Below are 17495 nucleotides of genomic sequence, written 5' to 3'. Positions count from 1 at the left end.
CTTAGGCAGGTCTGCAACCCCGCCTTTCCCCATTATCACCCAGCATACAGCACTTCCACTGCAGCAAGGGATTCTGAGAAATGACATGCAAATGATCACACAGTGTCACTTATATATATATATATATATATATATATATATATATATATATATATATATATATATATATAGTTATACGTTACCGTCCCATTCTGTAGGACCGAAACGTTGGGTTTCTGGATGTATTTTTGCTTTCACTAATACACTTTGATTTTCAACATTGAGTGCTGTCTCTTGTTTACCAATCCTTGGAACGGTAAAGTATAACTACATTCTCTATATGGGACGTGCACCTGTGGCTTACCAGCACCTATTGGAGTGCCAACTGCCTTATCTGACTATATATATATATACACACATACATACAGTATATATATATATATATATATATATATATATATATATATATATATACACAATATATATATATATAGACATACTCCTAGAGCCATCCAGATTGTGTATACTGCTGATAGCTGCTACATATATGGATAGTCACTATTATAGTGTTATTATTAGGTCCCATAGGACTCTCTTACTCTGATGTCAAAAAGGTAAGTATTAAACATCCCAAAGGAATCCTCGGAAATAAAAGGATATATTTGTCTGTGTAAATGGAAAAAATTAAAAATGAAATTAAATAAAATAAGATCAAAACCAAATGAAGGCTCCAAATGTATTATTTTGTATTTACAAAAATGCTACATAGCTGAACCCCTCGTTGAGTCCATGAGGCGATTGTGTCCCTAACATATAAATCCACCTCGCCTCAGATTTAAGCAAGTCTAAGTCTCCACGTCTGAAACCCATGGTGAAGTGATCTATGCCTTGAAAAGTTCTGAATGAAGTGTCCCCATTATGTTCTTGATTGACATGCCTTGCCACGGGCGCGTCTATGTTGTTCCAAATAGTACCAATATGCTCTAGGATACGCCTCCTAAACGGTCTGGTGGTTTTGCCCATGTACTACATTCCACATCTGCACTAAGCCAAACACCACTCCAAATGTCCAACAATTTATGAATTTTCTTATATTAAACTTCTTGCTTTGATCACAATTCTAAAAATCCTGGGAAAGATTCACAAAGCGGTATCCTTTACAACAGTGGTGCGCAAACTGGGAGGGTGCACACCCCAGGGGGGCACGAGACTTTACTGGGGGGGGCGCAGCATTTACAAAGGTCCCACGCTGAGAGCGCAAAGCCTCTGTAAACGTACGTACCAGGCTCTGGTCACGCGTCTCTATGACAACGCAGTGCCAAATGACGCCCGTTGCCATGGAGACGTGACAGCAAAGGACGCCGCTGGTCACGTGACCCCGCAGCATCATTTGACGCATCATTAGACGAGAGGGGGACGTGACCGAGGAGGGAGCAGGTAGGGGGGGCGCAGGTGTGGGGAGTTTGCGCACCGCTGCTTTACAGGACCCACAGGCATAGGTTCCCGTGGTCTTACGAGTGTAGCCAGGTCTTTTTGACTGGAGCTACGTAGTAGTTATGGACCAAAAGACAAATTCTTAGGTCTTCTACATGTAATAGAGGCAATATTATTGAGGGTTCCCCTTAGGTCCTCATCCTCCAAAAGGATGTGCCAGTGGCAATTTAATACATCCCTGAAGTTATGCCACTGTCTGCTGTATGTGCCTATTATTCTACTAGGTTGTTTTTGTTTCTTTTGGTTTTTAATATTGTCATACAGCAGACTGTTACGGTCCGTGTTCTTAGCTCTTAAATATGCCTTTTTTTACACTTGTTTGGCTGTAGCCCCGGTTGTGACATTTTGATCACATGATCACTGCCTGCTGTTCAAATAAAGTGTTATTTGAACAGTTCCTTTTCGCCCTCAGGAATTGGCCTGTGGGTATTCCCTGTATTAATGCCTTTGGGTGGTGACTTGAGGTTAGTTAAAGATTATTAGTTGCAGTGGCTTTTGTGTGTACAGTTGTTGTTAAGATTCCTTCTGGACTTTTGTGTATCTCTAAGTCAAGGAATGTTATTTTAACTGTATTTATTTTGCTCGTTTGTTTCAGATTATGATTATTCTGCTTGAGTACACTGACAAACTAATGAAACTGATCTATTGTGGCGTTCCAAAGAATCAGAACATCGTCAATATATCTTGACCATAATTCGATATATATTGAGTGTAGTTTAACATTGCATGTGTGAAAACCTTACATTCTTCCCACCAACCCAGGTAGATGTTATTGTACATGGGGGCGCAGGTCGTCCCCCATGGCTGTTCCTTGGAGTTGGTGGTATGTTTTCCCATTAAACAAAAATTAATTATGAGTTAAAACGTACTGCAATAAATCTACAATAAACTCATTATGGTTAATAAATTAAGATTTACACACACACATACATACTTACTCTAAGGCTACAGTCCCAGTGCCTGCGCTGCACGCGCGCCTGCAAGGCTGGTGGCGCGTGCAGCCGAGTTCCCCGGTCTGCAGTGAACTGCAGGGGGGAAAACAGGGGGGGCCTGACGGGGGAGTGACGGGACACGGCCATGATGTCACCCCGCATGTTCGCCCTCATTGGCTGAACCGCTGGGGGCATGGCCTAGCGCTGCGTCGCGAGTTCTGATCTCAATTTTCTTGAGAGCAGGAGTTTCTGTTGGTGCAGCGGCACCCCCGTGCAGCGGGCCCGGCCCCATTGAGGGGCGGCCCTTGTCCCAGCGGGGACCTGGCCTGACAACACAAACATTCAGGGACCATTTAACACCTTAAGTCATAAATCGCATACTGCACCGGGGGGAGGGATAGGCTTCACCCACAGAGATAACATTCCTAGATGTCCTGTTTGAAAGTAAATGTCTTGGTTTAATCAATTGTAAAACACACAGATACAGCTTTGGGCTTCTTTTTTTGTTATATACATTTAGCCATGCCCAGTAGCACTCCAATTGACACTTACAGATGCAGCCACCAGTATTAGAACACTTACCTGGGAAATTCTGGGACAGTCTCACAGTAAATGCCTCAACATTGCCTCAACATTTCTGTATATACATATATATATATATTATGTAGTATTTTTTTTTTTTTTAATGCTTGCTGGGTATCTGTGTGTTTATTAACTTTGTCCAACTGGTCTCAGCTGTTTTGGAGGTTAGTGGCTCCTCCCTCCCAGGGTTAAGCTCGCCCCTCCCCACTTTCCAAGTAAGCAGATCTTTCTTTGACATGTAGCTGGTTGCGATAGATCCAATGCGATTATTCTTCCTCTAACTATAGAAGTAAATAAGAATTGTAATCACTGTATCTCGAAAGCTCGCACAAATAAAAGCATTTTGTTAGCCACAGAATGGTATTGACTATTTGTTTTTGATTATTAAGCTTGGCTAACACGGTACAGATACCTCTACATTATATATATATATATATATATATATATATATATATATATATATATACTCATTATATATATATATATATATATATATATATATATACACACATATACACATACACACATATGCTGTGTGTAACTGCCCTCTCTGCTAGCAATCTGCACAGCCTGATTGAACTATATATTTTCTCTACTTTAATGCTAAATCTCCAAATGTTCTATGCAGAGTTCAACGAACATCATCACTAAAATCAGTTCACACTACTATCATGTTAAACTATTAGATGGTATTATAGAGTCACCCTTGTTACAATAAAGGCAGCAGTCTTTTTTTCCAGGTTTCTCCATTATACTCTATTCAGATCTCGGGTTTCTACCTCATCAGCCCCTGGTGCTCTCAATGTGCTGTTCTTTTTTTGTCTTTAGGATTTAGTCCAATTCCCCTCTCAACAAGAGATCTCTAAGGAAGGGCAGTATCCTCTCACTATAATTATGGAACAGTACAGTATATGATACAACATTTAGCAAAGTGACAGTATATGACAAAATTAGCACATTCTGTATTGCAAAATGCGAATGGACTTCATCCCACCTACTATTTGCACCTAAATTACCAAATGATGGTATAATTTATCCTGTAAGCTCTTGTATTCACCTGCTCCACTCATTCACGTCACTGGGCTATAGACTTATGAAATGCTCACACCCATGCACTTCTTCCTTCTACAACCATTCTTTGTCTCTATTTGTATCTCTGAGTCTATATTATGGTTTCCGGTCTCTCAAATTTCTACCCTCAATGACGTATTTTTCTGTCTCTGCATCCCTGTTCTGGAATTTTCTATACGCTTTTCATGTTTGTCTTATTTCCCCTCTTTGGAGTATATTATAATAACGTTTGCTGCCTACAAATGTAGGCAAAAATGATACAAAAACACCAGTGGATTTAGTAAATAAAATGCCTCCCATTGCATTGATTTCCCCGATTCTTAGCTGGGAGATGTTGATAAATTCCATTGTTTCCTTTTGGTATCACTTCTAACTAATTTGTGGCTATATATCTAATTGGTGCAATTGGTGGCTATATATCAGTACTCAGGCTGCAAAAGTGAGGCCAAAAAAATGGCACTAGATTCATCTGTCCAAAACAGATGTGTGTCTGACCCTGGAAAGGTCTTTTTGGAGCAGTTAGATACAACTAATCCAAATGGGTTGTATTTATTACATATTTTATATATCAATTACCCACCCCTTATTCACATTATAATATGTATTGCATTGAATTAGTGTTTAATGGCAATGTCACTGCCTGTAAAGTGGGTGAACATAATTTAAATCTCTGTCTCCTCTGAAATTGATCCAATCACTTTATCTACCTCTGCCTCACGCACCATAATTAGATTGTAATCTCTAAAGCAGAGACTTGTACCTAAAAATGTTTATGTACCATGCCACAGTATATATGTTTGAATGGCTGAAGGTAAAAAGTCTACATCAGTAAATAACTTCATATTTAAACCATTTTGAAATGTATGGTTTTGTTGGTATAGGGATTAAACTGGACGTGGAAGGTTTTTAAGATTATAGCAAATATAAATGCTCACTGTGAAAGCCACTTTTTCTCCCACAATGTGCTAGAATAGCACACACCTCTTGCAGTGCCGTCTTAACAGCATTATATTCCCCCAGGCAAAGCAGTGCACTGGGTCCTGTCAACTTTCCGCTACAAGTCGTAATTTTTCTCCTTCTACCGAGTTAGCGGGAGATTTGAATGTTGAGACAGGTGATCGGAAAATTAGTGTTAAATTCTGGTCTGTGCATAGATTAGCATGGGACCCCTATGCTTGTGGGGCTCCCGGGCAACTGCCCAGTGTGCCCATGCATTAAGACGGCACTGACCTCTTGCTGGCTTCCTTCAAAGTAGGGACAATCCAAATCCCCTTCATGACCAAATCAAAAACCAAAAGAAAAGGAGAGTCAGAAGTCACCAAGGTAAGTATATGGCAAATCTTTAAACCATCAAAGGGTAAAATCCGCATTTACTATACAAGGATGGACCGCGTCTCCACTTTGCTTCCACAACCGATTACAACAGATCCGGAAATTAAGTGTCTCCACGTAATCCCTATGCGTTTCGTACCTCCAGTACTTCATCAGGTGTGACACAACAGTGAACACCACCCTGTTCATAGATTGATAATGTTTGCGATATTGTATTAATTGTAGTAGATTCAGTTAATCTAATCAGAGAGCTGTATGAGCTACATATGTTCAATTTTGCGTCTCCGTAATCATCCCCATATGAAGTACTGGAGGTACGAAACGCATAGGAATTACGTGGAGACGCACAACTTCCGGATCCGGTGAATCCAGTCTGTTGTGGAAGTGAAGAGGAGACACAGTCCATCCTCGGCGGCTACTTTTGCATGTAGGATTCCTGGACGTCCACAATCGTCGGAGCATACTCTTTTTTACTTGATTGTAAGTGTGATTGTTACCCTTTTATGATATAAATAGTTGCAGTATACTTACCTCATTGCGCTGCTGTCTCGCTTCTTGTTTTTAGGTCTTCAAGATTAGCCTTGTTAAACATTATTTACCAAAATACGTTGAATTAATTTTATTTTTTCATTTAGCCGTTTTCCTTTGACAGTCAACTCTTGCAACACTTCAACCTAATGTCATCATCAACTTCCTAGTCGGAGGCGCAATTAATAATGGTGATTAGAACTATTTGTTGCTAGCCTTATATATTACGTTCACAGGTGCCTTCCAATGACATTGCCTTTATTGATGGGTTCACTGGGAAGGGAGTTATAGGCAGCAATTTTATCCTACCCTCAGCAGGACAAACATTTTTTTTTTTTTTTTAATAATTCTGGGATAATGGGGCTACCAGAGCAATACATTTGCAGACATAGATTAGAAGACGCTTAGATTATATATCAATGATAATATTATAATGTCACAGACGTACTTCAATTTGATGTCATTAATGTAAGAATAAAATGGTTAGTCTGCAGTATTTTAAGCAAGATCCTTTTCCCAGGTCACCTATATATATGAAAACCCAAGAACGATTCATTCCACCACATAAAATAAGACAATTACATATTTAAACTGTTTTCTGTGATGTCACCAAATTTTAGTGGGAGTTTAAGACGTAAATCCAACGTGGTAACACTATGATGCCTGGCATTTATCTAATACTAAAGTTAAACAGGATTAATTAGAAAATGACCCCAAGCTTTCTCTTTAAACATGTTGCTGGCACAATTATGTTTAATCCCTGTATTTCTAACATCCACATGCAGCAGCCTGCCAAGCAGCCATTATACAGAAGCTAATGCTGTGTCGTGGCAGCGGTAAGGAGTTTGTGACGAACGTGTTCTGTAGTGAGCTAGAAAGTGCTTTACGAGGTATGACTCCTTTGTGTCTATGCTTGTAGAACAACTTCTGAAAAAAGGCAGTGTATAACTGCCTAAGTTAAAGAGTATATATATATACATATATATACACACATAAATATATATATATATATATATATATATATATATATATAAACATGCAGTATATATATATATATATATATATATATATATATATATATATATATATATATATATATATGTCCTGAGCAAACCAAAATGATGTTAATGTACTAATAAACCTTTTTGTTTCCAGTACCAGGTCCTGATGTGCCTGCTTTACACTTTACTATTTACTCATGTATGCGGTTGGCACACGGGCAGTATATCCTTTGTTATGAAGCGCTGCTTTTCTGCAGTTTTTGACTTTCAGCTTTTTTTTAATGCAAACTGGAAATCTCATTCCTGTACCTTACTCAAAAGACTCCCCACTCCATTGTCACTACAGAACCAGCAGAACAATAAGAATAGCAGGAGAACTACCTGTGAGGAGGGAGAAACTTTATCATTTGATAAAGAATAAATGCATGCTTGAACCCAATCTTATTGCATGTGGATGTTAAACTCTTGAGTCTTAACTGTGAACATATCTTAACTGAGTATCCCTTTCACGCACTGTTAAATTACCTTCATTTAGCTCTAAAACGCGGATCAAATGCATGTTAAAGAGAGAGGAGGCAACTTTATGCAATGCAAACAAATTGAACTTGTGAATGTATCTCACACAGGCTCAGATCCACAAAAGGGTGCTAATCATAAACACACCTTTATTCCCATTTTGTGGATTTGGGCTAATGCGGCCTGTATAATTTTGAATTATTTAAGTCTTCTTAAAACCTTCACTGGCAGAGAGACTTGCAATGCATTATTGTCAAACAGCACACTTGAGGCCCCTCTGACAGCATATCAGTTAACATCCTTAAAAGAAGCGATTATATTGGAGATGTTGGCCATGATCTTACCTTCTGCGTTAATGTGTGCAGTTTCCAGGGGACCTTGGAAAGCATATCTCATTCCCAGTCCTTCAGACATCACAAGGTCCACATCCCGAGGTGATATGACTCCATCCTGCGTGGTAAACAGCATAATCGTTAGATACAGTTGCGATATTGACAAAAGACAAAGGGGATTATGTATAAAGTCGCACCAGGCGATTGTGTCATAAAACAGACACACAGAAGATTAGTAAATTAGTGCGTCTCTGAGCGCCAATGTCTAAAAACAATTTGTGTGTGCGGTAACTTTTCCCCCCACAAACTTTTCAAACGCATACTGTATGTAAATGGTATGTAGTATCACACTACAAGCATGTGTTACGTTTATGCGCCATAAACGCGTCAAAAATGTCTGTCAAGTTTTTATTGGTGTAAAAAAAAACGAATGCAAGTAGACGGAAACAATTCTTAATGCTCATATATGTATGAACGTGACGCACACAGTACAAAGAATAAGCAGCTGTGCGCCAAATGTACGAACATGAAAAAGATACACTGTACCAACATATGCTGCTAATGATTTTAGGTGAGAAATAGATATATTGATGCAGCGCAATCTTTCAACTCATTTAAAAAAAAAAAAACAACAACAACAATTATTTATACATAAACCCCTAAATACGCATAAACGTGCACTACAGCCCAGAAACATAGCTGGAAATAAGATGCAATGACATCGTTGCTAAAGATGAACAAATATATATTTATGTCTATCACGTTCAACTTTTTGGTTAATGCTGTATTAGACAAGATGCTTATACTTGCACTCATCCCCCCCAAAAAAGTAACATCTTTACGTATATCATATAATATCATGCGGTACCTTTCCTTTGTAAGAAAATATTAAGGGTCATGTTTACAAAGTAGGCTGTGACATAAGATAGCTTTGGCACCAGAAGACACCTTACAGCCCATTGACTTGGATGGGAAGTAAGGCATCTTACGGCATAGCACCTTTCTTTTTAATCGTCAGTACCACCAGAATTTATTTTGGTCCAGGACAATTGCAAAGATCTGGTTCCCTCACATAACCGGTCCTGCCACAGACCCACTGCAGCAGAAAAGTTTAAAATCGTACACAATTACAAAGTCGTTTTTATCATTGTAACTTCATGTTACTGATGTTGTACTTTTAAATTCCTTTGGTAAGTGTTAACAACTTTGCAAGGAAACAGTTAGCTTAAAAATGACAGCACTGAAAGCATGCTTACATATAGATGGGATGCCACCATGAATTCTCTCATCCTTGTATTGTCCTGCTACCCCCCTACCAGTAACCTAACTGCAATTCCTTCGGGTATCCTACTGACTCAACTCCTCCCCCCTCATATCATTGGCTCACCCTTTAAAATTGCAGCTCCCCCAAAACAATAGACAAAGTTTAAGGGAGTAAACCCTTGGGATACTGTGGCTACCAAAACCGTGGTGGTATGATTATGTAAGTCTGTGGTTGCAGGAGGTAGACATCCTTCAAGTATGAAAGCAATAAGCAACAAAAGTATATCCGTATAGACTAATGCAGGGCGGGGGGCCAAAACCGGGGGAAATACCAGCGAGCACGTCCAGGGAAATGCCCAAAAGTAGACCCCTATGAACCGGTATGTATAAGCCTCACCCACGCCCTGTGTCACGGAATAACCCCAGCGGTCAGTACTCACGACTCCTTAGTGATCTGCCAATAAGCTGGTTTAGAGTTGCACAGCGGTCTGCTGCATAGTGATGTCCTTGCGTGCTCCAGCCGGAAATGAGAGAGGTGGATGAAAAAACAAGTGACGCTGCGGTCACAGCTCCTCCAAACAGCCAAAACGCATGTAGAAAAATAAAAAAACTTTATTGATTAAACAAGTGAACAACAGCCATAGTCAACCTCTGACGCGTTTCGTCCGGGTTACGGACTTTTTCAAAGCGTTTTGGCTGTTTGGAGGAGCTGTGACCGCGGCGTCACTTGTTTTTTCATCCACCCCCAAAACAATAACCTACCATGGAAATTAGCGCAATGTGATGCCTTTTAAAGCAAATTACTATCTTTATGTTTATTATTTTTCCTACCTGTATTTTAATTTTATTTTGATTTAAAAAGACCCAACACCTGCAGTAGATTGGTGGTCACATGGGAACCTCAGCTATTTTTGCTAACTTGGTCCATTGCACTAGGCAGCACACAGCTGTTTTCCATGCAGACTGCAAAGAGAATATAGCCCATATTGTCTAAGCGGTGCTATTCCAGAAGACACCTGCCGGTCCTGGAAGATACCTTGCAGCCTATTCAGTTTATGGAATAGACTCCCTTGAATCCAAAAGGCAGCTCGGGGCACCACACTGATGAGTTATAACAATTCCCTTATTAGAGTCCATAAATGGAAATTACCGTACATCAACCATCAAGGAGTCAGATATATAACTAGGAAAAATATAGAAAAAGGGGATGGGTGCACCTCTTATTCTATATTCCTCAAGCTGCCCCCATCCTCGTTGTGTATATCCTTCTTAGTTATACAGTATGTCTTATGGAGTAGCACTGCTTAATAAATATGGGCAGGTCTCTTGACTCTTTGAAGTTCAGTGATGTCATAAAGTGGGTGTAGTACACAAGCTAACTTTGGTCTCTTGGACACAGATTTTAGGGTTAAAAACTAACTTTGAAATTAAGTTAGCAGCAAAAAAGAAATAGATATAAACAATAAATACATCAACTGCACCTTTTAGAGGGAGGAGGTCATCAGTGTACAGGAATAATAAGGGTATGTGGGGAAATTGAGAGTGAAGTGAGGGTAAAGGATGAAGAGCAGCAAATGAAATAGCCTGATACGTCAGCCCAGTGATTTTTAGCCGGGGTTCCGCGGGCATCCCTCAAGGGTACTGTGGCCGACGGGCGGAGAGAGCTGGAAAAAATGTCCCAGGCATGGCGGCTTCCCGACAGTGGCAACTCCCGGCTTCTCTGCAGTGGCAGTGGCCCGACAGCTCCTCAGCAGCAGTCTGGCATTCACTGCCATCACCTCCCTCCTCCGGTCGGCACCGGAAGCCAGGTCCAACTTCCACCAGACTGGAGGAGGGAGATGAGGACCGCCGCAGCACGGAAGACCATCTCACCCCAAGGTAAGGTGTGTGTGTGCACAGAGGTTGAGGAGGGAGGGGAATAGAGAGAGACAGAGAGGCAGAGACAGAGAGGCGGTAGAGTGTAAGCGGGAAGAGAGAGAAAGTGGGAGTGTATGATGGGAAGAGATAGAGACGGGGAGTGTAAGAGGGAAGAGAGAGAGAGAAGGGGGGTGTAAGAGGGGGGAGAGAGGGGGAAGTATAAGAGGGAAATAAAGAGAGAGGAGAGGTGGAAGAGAGAGGCGGGAGTGGAAGAGGGAATGAGAAAGAGAGGGGAAGTGTAAGAAATGAAGACAAAGGAGGAGTTTAAGGGGAAGAGAGAGGGGGGAGTGTAAAAAGGGAAGAGGGACGGGGGGAGAGAGATGGGGGAAAAGAGAGAGACGGGGAAGAGACAGGGAGAGAGATGGGGGGAAGAAAGACAGGGAGAGACAGACAGGGGGAGTGAAACAGGGGGGAGGGGAAAGAGAGAGATGGGGGAGGGGGAAAAGAGTGACACAAGGGAACAGAGAGACGGGGGGAAAGGAGGCATGGGGTTCCCCAGAATTTCGCAATATAATTCTAGGGTTACTTAACCAAAAAAAGGGTCAAACCCACTGTTAGTCAGTATCGTGAAACCTATGCATGAAGTTTGTGAGTAGTACATCTCGAAGCACGATAATTTTTTATTTTGTGTTTACATTACATTTAAGAAACTTGTTATTTGACTTGTCCTTGACTTGTCTTACCCTTGCACATGAAGGAGAAGAAAGTGAGAGCCCTACATGCTGAATTCTATACACCCGAGTATATTAGTTATGCCCTGTGACTTCCACGTAACTATTCCTACTTACAGCATGTGATCCTGAACGTTGGTACAATATCTATACACTGGTCCTATGTATCTGCAACAAAAATATCCCTATATGCAAGTCATCTACTCACACTAGATTGAGACACATCCAGGAAAAAGGCTTAGACTAATATAGGTTGGGGTTTCTCAGATATATGCAACCGGCTGCTGTGTTTTATATTTTCCTCGTACAGGACATGCAACAACATGACTGAGAAAGGAACCCGCTTAATTTAACTTTCCCTTTAACTTCCTTTAATTGCAGCCTGGTGATTTACATACATTAACCACATGTCTACAAGGCTCAAATCCGACAGGTTTACAAGACAATGGAGACAGAGGAGGGAGCAGCTTTAGAAATGTGATGTATGTCATGTAAAACAAACATTGTTTTAGCAGCATTGCTATCTACACTACAATCGGGACCTGTTTCTTGACTTTTTATGTTCAAATCTGACGTGTAATCAGCATTTTGTTTGTCTTGCTGCATGTCAACAACCAAAGCACAGTGCCGTCACTCGCTCTTCCCACTTTCCCTACTTCCTCCTCTTCCACAGGGGAGCTCATCTCCAGTCCTCAAGACCCCCCCCCCCCCCCCAACAGGTCAGGTTTTCAGGATATCTCTGCTTCAGCACAGGTGGCTCAATCAGTTGCTCAGTCGACAGCCGCTCCTCCTTCTCTTACCATGTACCTCACAACTGGAACAATCTACCTGGGACTCTCAAAGTTCTTACAAAACGAAAGCTTTCTCACATTTTAATCTGGTCTGTAACGGTTTCATACGCCTATAACATATTTTATTTGTAACTGTTCATGCAATGTCTTGTATATAATGTATAACCCTGTTCACTTAATGTAACCATGTATTTGTAATCATGTATTTGTCGTCATAACTCTGTGCCCAGGGCATACTCGAAAACAAGCGGTAACTCTCAATGTATTACTTCCTGGTAAATATTTTATAAATAAATAGTGATCATCATGATGTATGTATATCTTTATTTATATAGCACCATCCAGGTACATAGCGCTTTACTATATATGTAACATAATATTATAACACATAATGGGAATAAGCGCTTCAGACATCAACAAATAGGAAAAGGCGTCCCTGCCCCGAAGAGCTTACAATCTAACTGGGGAGAACTTACAGAGACAGTAAGAGGGTGTTATAGTAAGTGTGCCTGCAAGGTCAGTGTATACAGTATGAGATGTATAGTATGATACAAAACAGGTGTAACGTCCCTTGATATACTGACACTAACCGGACTTTTTACTGTAACTCTAAACTAAGGTGCAAAAAGTTGCTCTACATTGATCAAAGAAGACTGGGAGCTACGATATGTTTTCCTCTGATAAATCTGGTGGAGAAGTGTTTCAAATGGAATATATAGGGTCTATATACAGTAATTTGGCAATTGTGGCGAAGAAAAAGCTTGTATGGTTGCTCTGCACTGTTGCATTAAATGTACAGACTGTTGTGTACATCTGGTGCAGATACAGTTAAAACAGAAAGTCACAGCATGTTATATATCTCATTATAATCATGTAACTCCTCCCTAACTTCTCCCTCTGACACACCCCAAATCATCGGCTGATGCCCGTCCAGCATTGATGGAAAGAGGCACTAAAACAAAAACAAAACGCTTTGTTCCAATTCTGCTCTAAAATTAGTAAAAACTTCAATCAATTAAATATTTTCAGCCTGGTCCATTTTAATGTATTTTACCTGCAAAATGTAATATTGAAGGGAATTCTTTATGTAACGGGTATCCCCCCCCCCCCCCATCGCAGATATACTGTGGTTGCAAGGAACATACGGTGTTACCAGGTGTGTGGTGCGTTACCTGTTGGCTCACAGGAGGGCTGAGCTTCCGCCACGGGGAACCTGGGGTAATTATAATACTATGGGTAACCACTTACTCAATACAGCGCCTCCACCTGCGATGGCTCCCACCATAGGGGGAGTGGTTCCTCGCAGGACACATACAAATAATCAATACACAGTGAGGAAAATAACTAGTGATTTTACTAACATGCAAGACAACATATCACAGAAATACCATAATAACCGGTGTCCCTCCCTAGGGGAGACACTGACTGCGTCGCGCAGGATGCTTCCCCAACACAGGATGATCCCACCCCGTGTCCATAGGATCCCCACCCAATGTCCCGCACTCGTGAAGAGATAGGATGTGGGTGACTGCGCAGTCCCTATTAAACTAAGGGCCCGTTGGTGCACTTGATGTTATGGATTGTACCTGCCCGAGCACTCCCGTGCTCGGATCTCCAACTGGCTTCACAAAGGATCCGGCGACCGAAGAACACCGGAACCACCTCCAGGACGATCCCACCCGGAGGACTGCTGCAGCCGCAACGATGAACTGCGCCCACCTCAATGCACGGAGGGCAGCGTCCGCTGTGTCCCTAACTGTCTTCACAAACTACATGGACAATACTGTACTATAGGCCGTCCCTACAGCACAGCAACCTTGATGGCGTAGGGGGAAACTCCTAGGGGCCTACAGGGGTTAATAACCTGCCCCACTCCCCTAACTCTTCCCAGTCCTGACTATTAGTTAACTGATCCCAGCGCCTGCAGCAACAAGCTGTGACCGACTGGATGTTTGCAGCCAACGTGCTGCGCAACACTGTGTCTGCCTGTCAGACCTCACGGCACTGACAGCCGTGACCCTGACAAGACAGCACACTAACACTAAGGGCAGCGTCCCTATCTTGGGCCGTCCCTATTCAATTACCCACTAACCTGGTGGGGAGTTGGGGCCTACCTCGGGTGTGGGTACCTATCTGGGTGCAGGAGCTGCACTCGCTCCCCGCACCCTTCCTTCCCTCACAGCTCCCTGGCTCCAACTGACTAACATGGCCTCAGCGCGCGAAATGTATCCCCTCTGCAGGGACATCTTAAGCCCTATTGGCTCCCTGGCATCACGTGGGGCACGCAGAGGCTCATGGGGCTCGTAGTCCCTGCTCAGAGCCTTCCCTGGTAGGCTAGGGCTTCGCGGGCTTTCCATCTCCTGTCCTGCGCCTGTGCAAGCTATCTCGGGCTGCCTCAACCTTTCCCTGACTAGCCTCACGCTCGCGCGACTTCTCCCTAGCTCTGGGGCCTTGCCTGCGCGATCACTGCGCATGCGCGAGTCTCTCCTCAATGGCGGCGCCCTCTTCGCTAACCGCCGGGACCCTAACGACGCGACCGCGGCCCTAGCAACGGCCCGATCGCGTCCCCGGCACCCGGCCGCATGCAGGGGAACACGCGCTGCTCCCTGCTCCGGCCCCCACCCTTGGAAGCAGCCGTCGGGTCCGTCGGGTCCGTCGGCACCCGCGACCGCGCTGCAACAGAGGAGGGGGCTCTCCAGGAGCCACGGGAGCTCCAGGCTACACTTATAAAAAAAAAGTCCTCCTTTTCTAAGCCTCTTAATGCATCCTGGTCACTGTAAACAGCAGCATTATTTTGTCAGCTCTTAACTATTTCCTGATAAAAGCAGTAAATATTGGACATATAGAGGTATTTACTGTTTATCGTTTTGCTTTTAGGTCCAAGTACAGAAAGGGTGAAAGATACTTGGTGTCGTTTTATGAACAGGTCTGAAGCAGGGGCTCCGGAGCTGAACCGCATTGATTTCAACTCTGGGGACCCCCTGCTTCTCAAGATATACATTCATCTGGGGGGACTGCCAGTAGCAGCCCCAGCTGGGGTGACACTATGGCAGGTTAAAGGTGCTATGTCTCGTGGGTTCATACAGTAGGACGCTGTGACGGCATCCCTTGCAGCTTACTATTAGCCTGCATGTCACAGGACATTTATACTGAAGAGAGATACTGGCAGCACCTTCTCCATTAAATATCTCGTGAAGTAAGGGGTCCCCGGAGTTGAAATCAACATTGTTCAGATCCAGAGACCCCTCCTTTTAAACCTAGGGGGGGGGGGGTAGAAGTGCATTTTGGACACAAATGGTGCTTTAAATCCTGAATATTTCAACAAGTAGTAGAAAAACAATGACATAACTGGGTGTTCACCACTTCTTCCAATTGCATAAGCAAGGAAATCCTGGAGTCATTAGAGCAAAATGACAACTGTGGGACCATAGACCAAAAAGTTAAATGGGAAATAACCTATTAATCAGAAGTGACTGAAGAAGTAGGGTGTATGGAGTTAAATCAAGGGAAGGAAGTAGAATAAAGGGGGAATTAGATGTGAGGAAGGGAAGTATTCTAAAGTTCCTGGTTCTAAACAGGAGGTGAAACATCACAGGTTAGGGAGTGGGTGGGGCAAATTACAGGTTAGGCAGGAAGCATTAAACAAGGGGAAACATATTTCAAGCATGCTACCTCCTTTACATGTTATGTAATTCTGGAATAGTGGCACTGTTTCAATGCTTGAAAAAAATGAGAAAAAATAAACAGCACAAATGTAAAAAGAATGAAAGAAAGCGCTGGGTAAATGGCAATCTTGTTGAAATATTGTGTAACAGCAGTGGATGCACCTTGCTAGAGTAATGCACTGGAGATCGGTGCTGTTGGGGTAGAAAAGAGGCTCTCCCCCATTTTCCCTTGATGGATTGGGAGAGGCTCTCCTACTACCCATGCTAGGTGACAGGGAGTGGTCTGGCTACGTAGAAGTGATGGAAGAAGGAGTGGCTCAGTGAGTAAAGACAATTCCTGGTATCGGATCCTTGTGACCTTGGGCAAGTCACTTTTTTTCCCTGTGCCTCAGGCACCAAAAACAAAGATTGTAAGCTCCACGGGGCAGGGACCTGTGCCTGCAAAATGTCTCTGTAAAACTAGCAGCGCTATACAAGAACAAGCTATATTATATGTGGAGATTTTTTTGTTTGTTGCTCAAGCGATACAGTCACTGTCATTTTTCCTTCTGGTTGACCAGCAGTGCACTGTTCACAAGTCCTTTTACATGTTGTTAACATCATTCTGGCTTTATTTTCCTCATTTTTTTAACCAATGTCAAACTTTGGATAATACTTAAATTGACATTAAATTTAAACTTTCCTGCTCCCCTCCCCCTAACTACAATGTCTTTCTCTTTACATTTTATAAATCAGTCGTTCAAGGTTATCTTTTGTTCTCTAGGGCTTGTCCACATATTGGCATGCTATATTTGTTTTGTCTCTGGTTAAACACCATGTCTTGTCCGCAAACACTTTTTATATGGCTGTCTTGGTCTTGTCCTATAAAGAATTAATGAACCATCCCCATTTTTGGAAAAAAAAATTGGTCTGAGCTCCTTTATTTATTTAATTTATAAAATGTTTTACCAGGAAGTAATACATTGAGAGTTACCTCTCGTTTTCAAGTATATCCGGGGAAGCTCACCTCTATTTTGTCCATGGACATCAATTTAATTAGATATTCCTTGACTATATCTAACGCTGTAGGTGATGGGGATATCCATTGCAGGACGATTGCTTTTCTAGCTGCTAGTAGCCCCATTTCAAAAGGTTTGACTGCTCCGATTGTGTTGCCTTCCTCGTCTAGCCATGGTTCTATGTTAGCAAATAGTAACACCATTGGAATCTTGTGTTTTGTGATTTTAAATACTTTTGTTATCTAGTCCATAATTTAATCCCAGAAATGTTTAATGGGGCAACACAACCATAGGCAGTGTTTAGGATCCGTCTACAGTGCTTGACACTTAGGGCATTGATTGATGATTCCTGCTGATGGGTGAGGACTCTTGTTGAAAGCAAGATATGCCCTGTGAGTTATTTTAAACCTTTTCCTGGTATAC

General features: G+C 42.3%; 1 protein-coding gene across 4 annotated transcripts in view; it reads right to left on the bottom strand.

The window, feature by feature from the left end:
• The window catches only part of CRYL1 (crystallin lambda 1), a 249736-nt gene that overhangs the window by 10374 nt on the left and 221867 nt on the right, over positions 1 to 17495 (bottom strand). For 3 of the 4 annotated variants that reach the window (XM_075592293.1, XM_075592295.1, XM_075592294.1), the window contains exon 6: positions 7780 to 7885. In XM_075592293.1, coding sequence (XP_075448408.1) covers positions 7780 to 7885 — 106 coding nt within the window. Of the gene's footprint in view, positions 1 to 585; positions 3269 to 7779; positions 7886 to 17495 lie in introns of those variants that run through there. The other variant, XM_075592296.1, reaches the window with a different exon arrangement.

The sequence above is a fragment of the Ascaphus truei genome, chromosome 3, assembly GCF_040206685.1.
Source record: "Ascaphus truei isolate aAscTru1 chromosome 3, aAscTru1.hap1, whole genome shotgun sequence".
Classification (NCBI taxonomy): Eukaryota; Metazoa; Chordata; class Amphibia; order Anura; family Ascaphidae; genus Ascaphus; species Ascaphus truei.
Note: the sequence above shows the minus strand (reverse complement) of the source record. Positions and strands in the feature narration are given on the sequence as shown.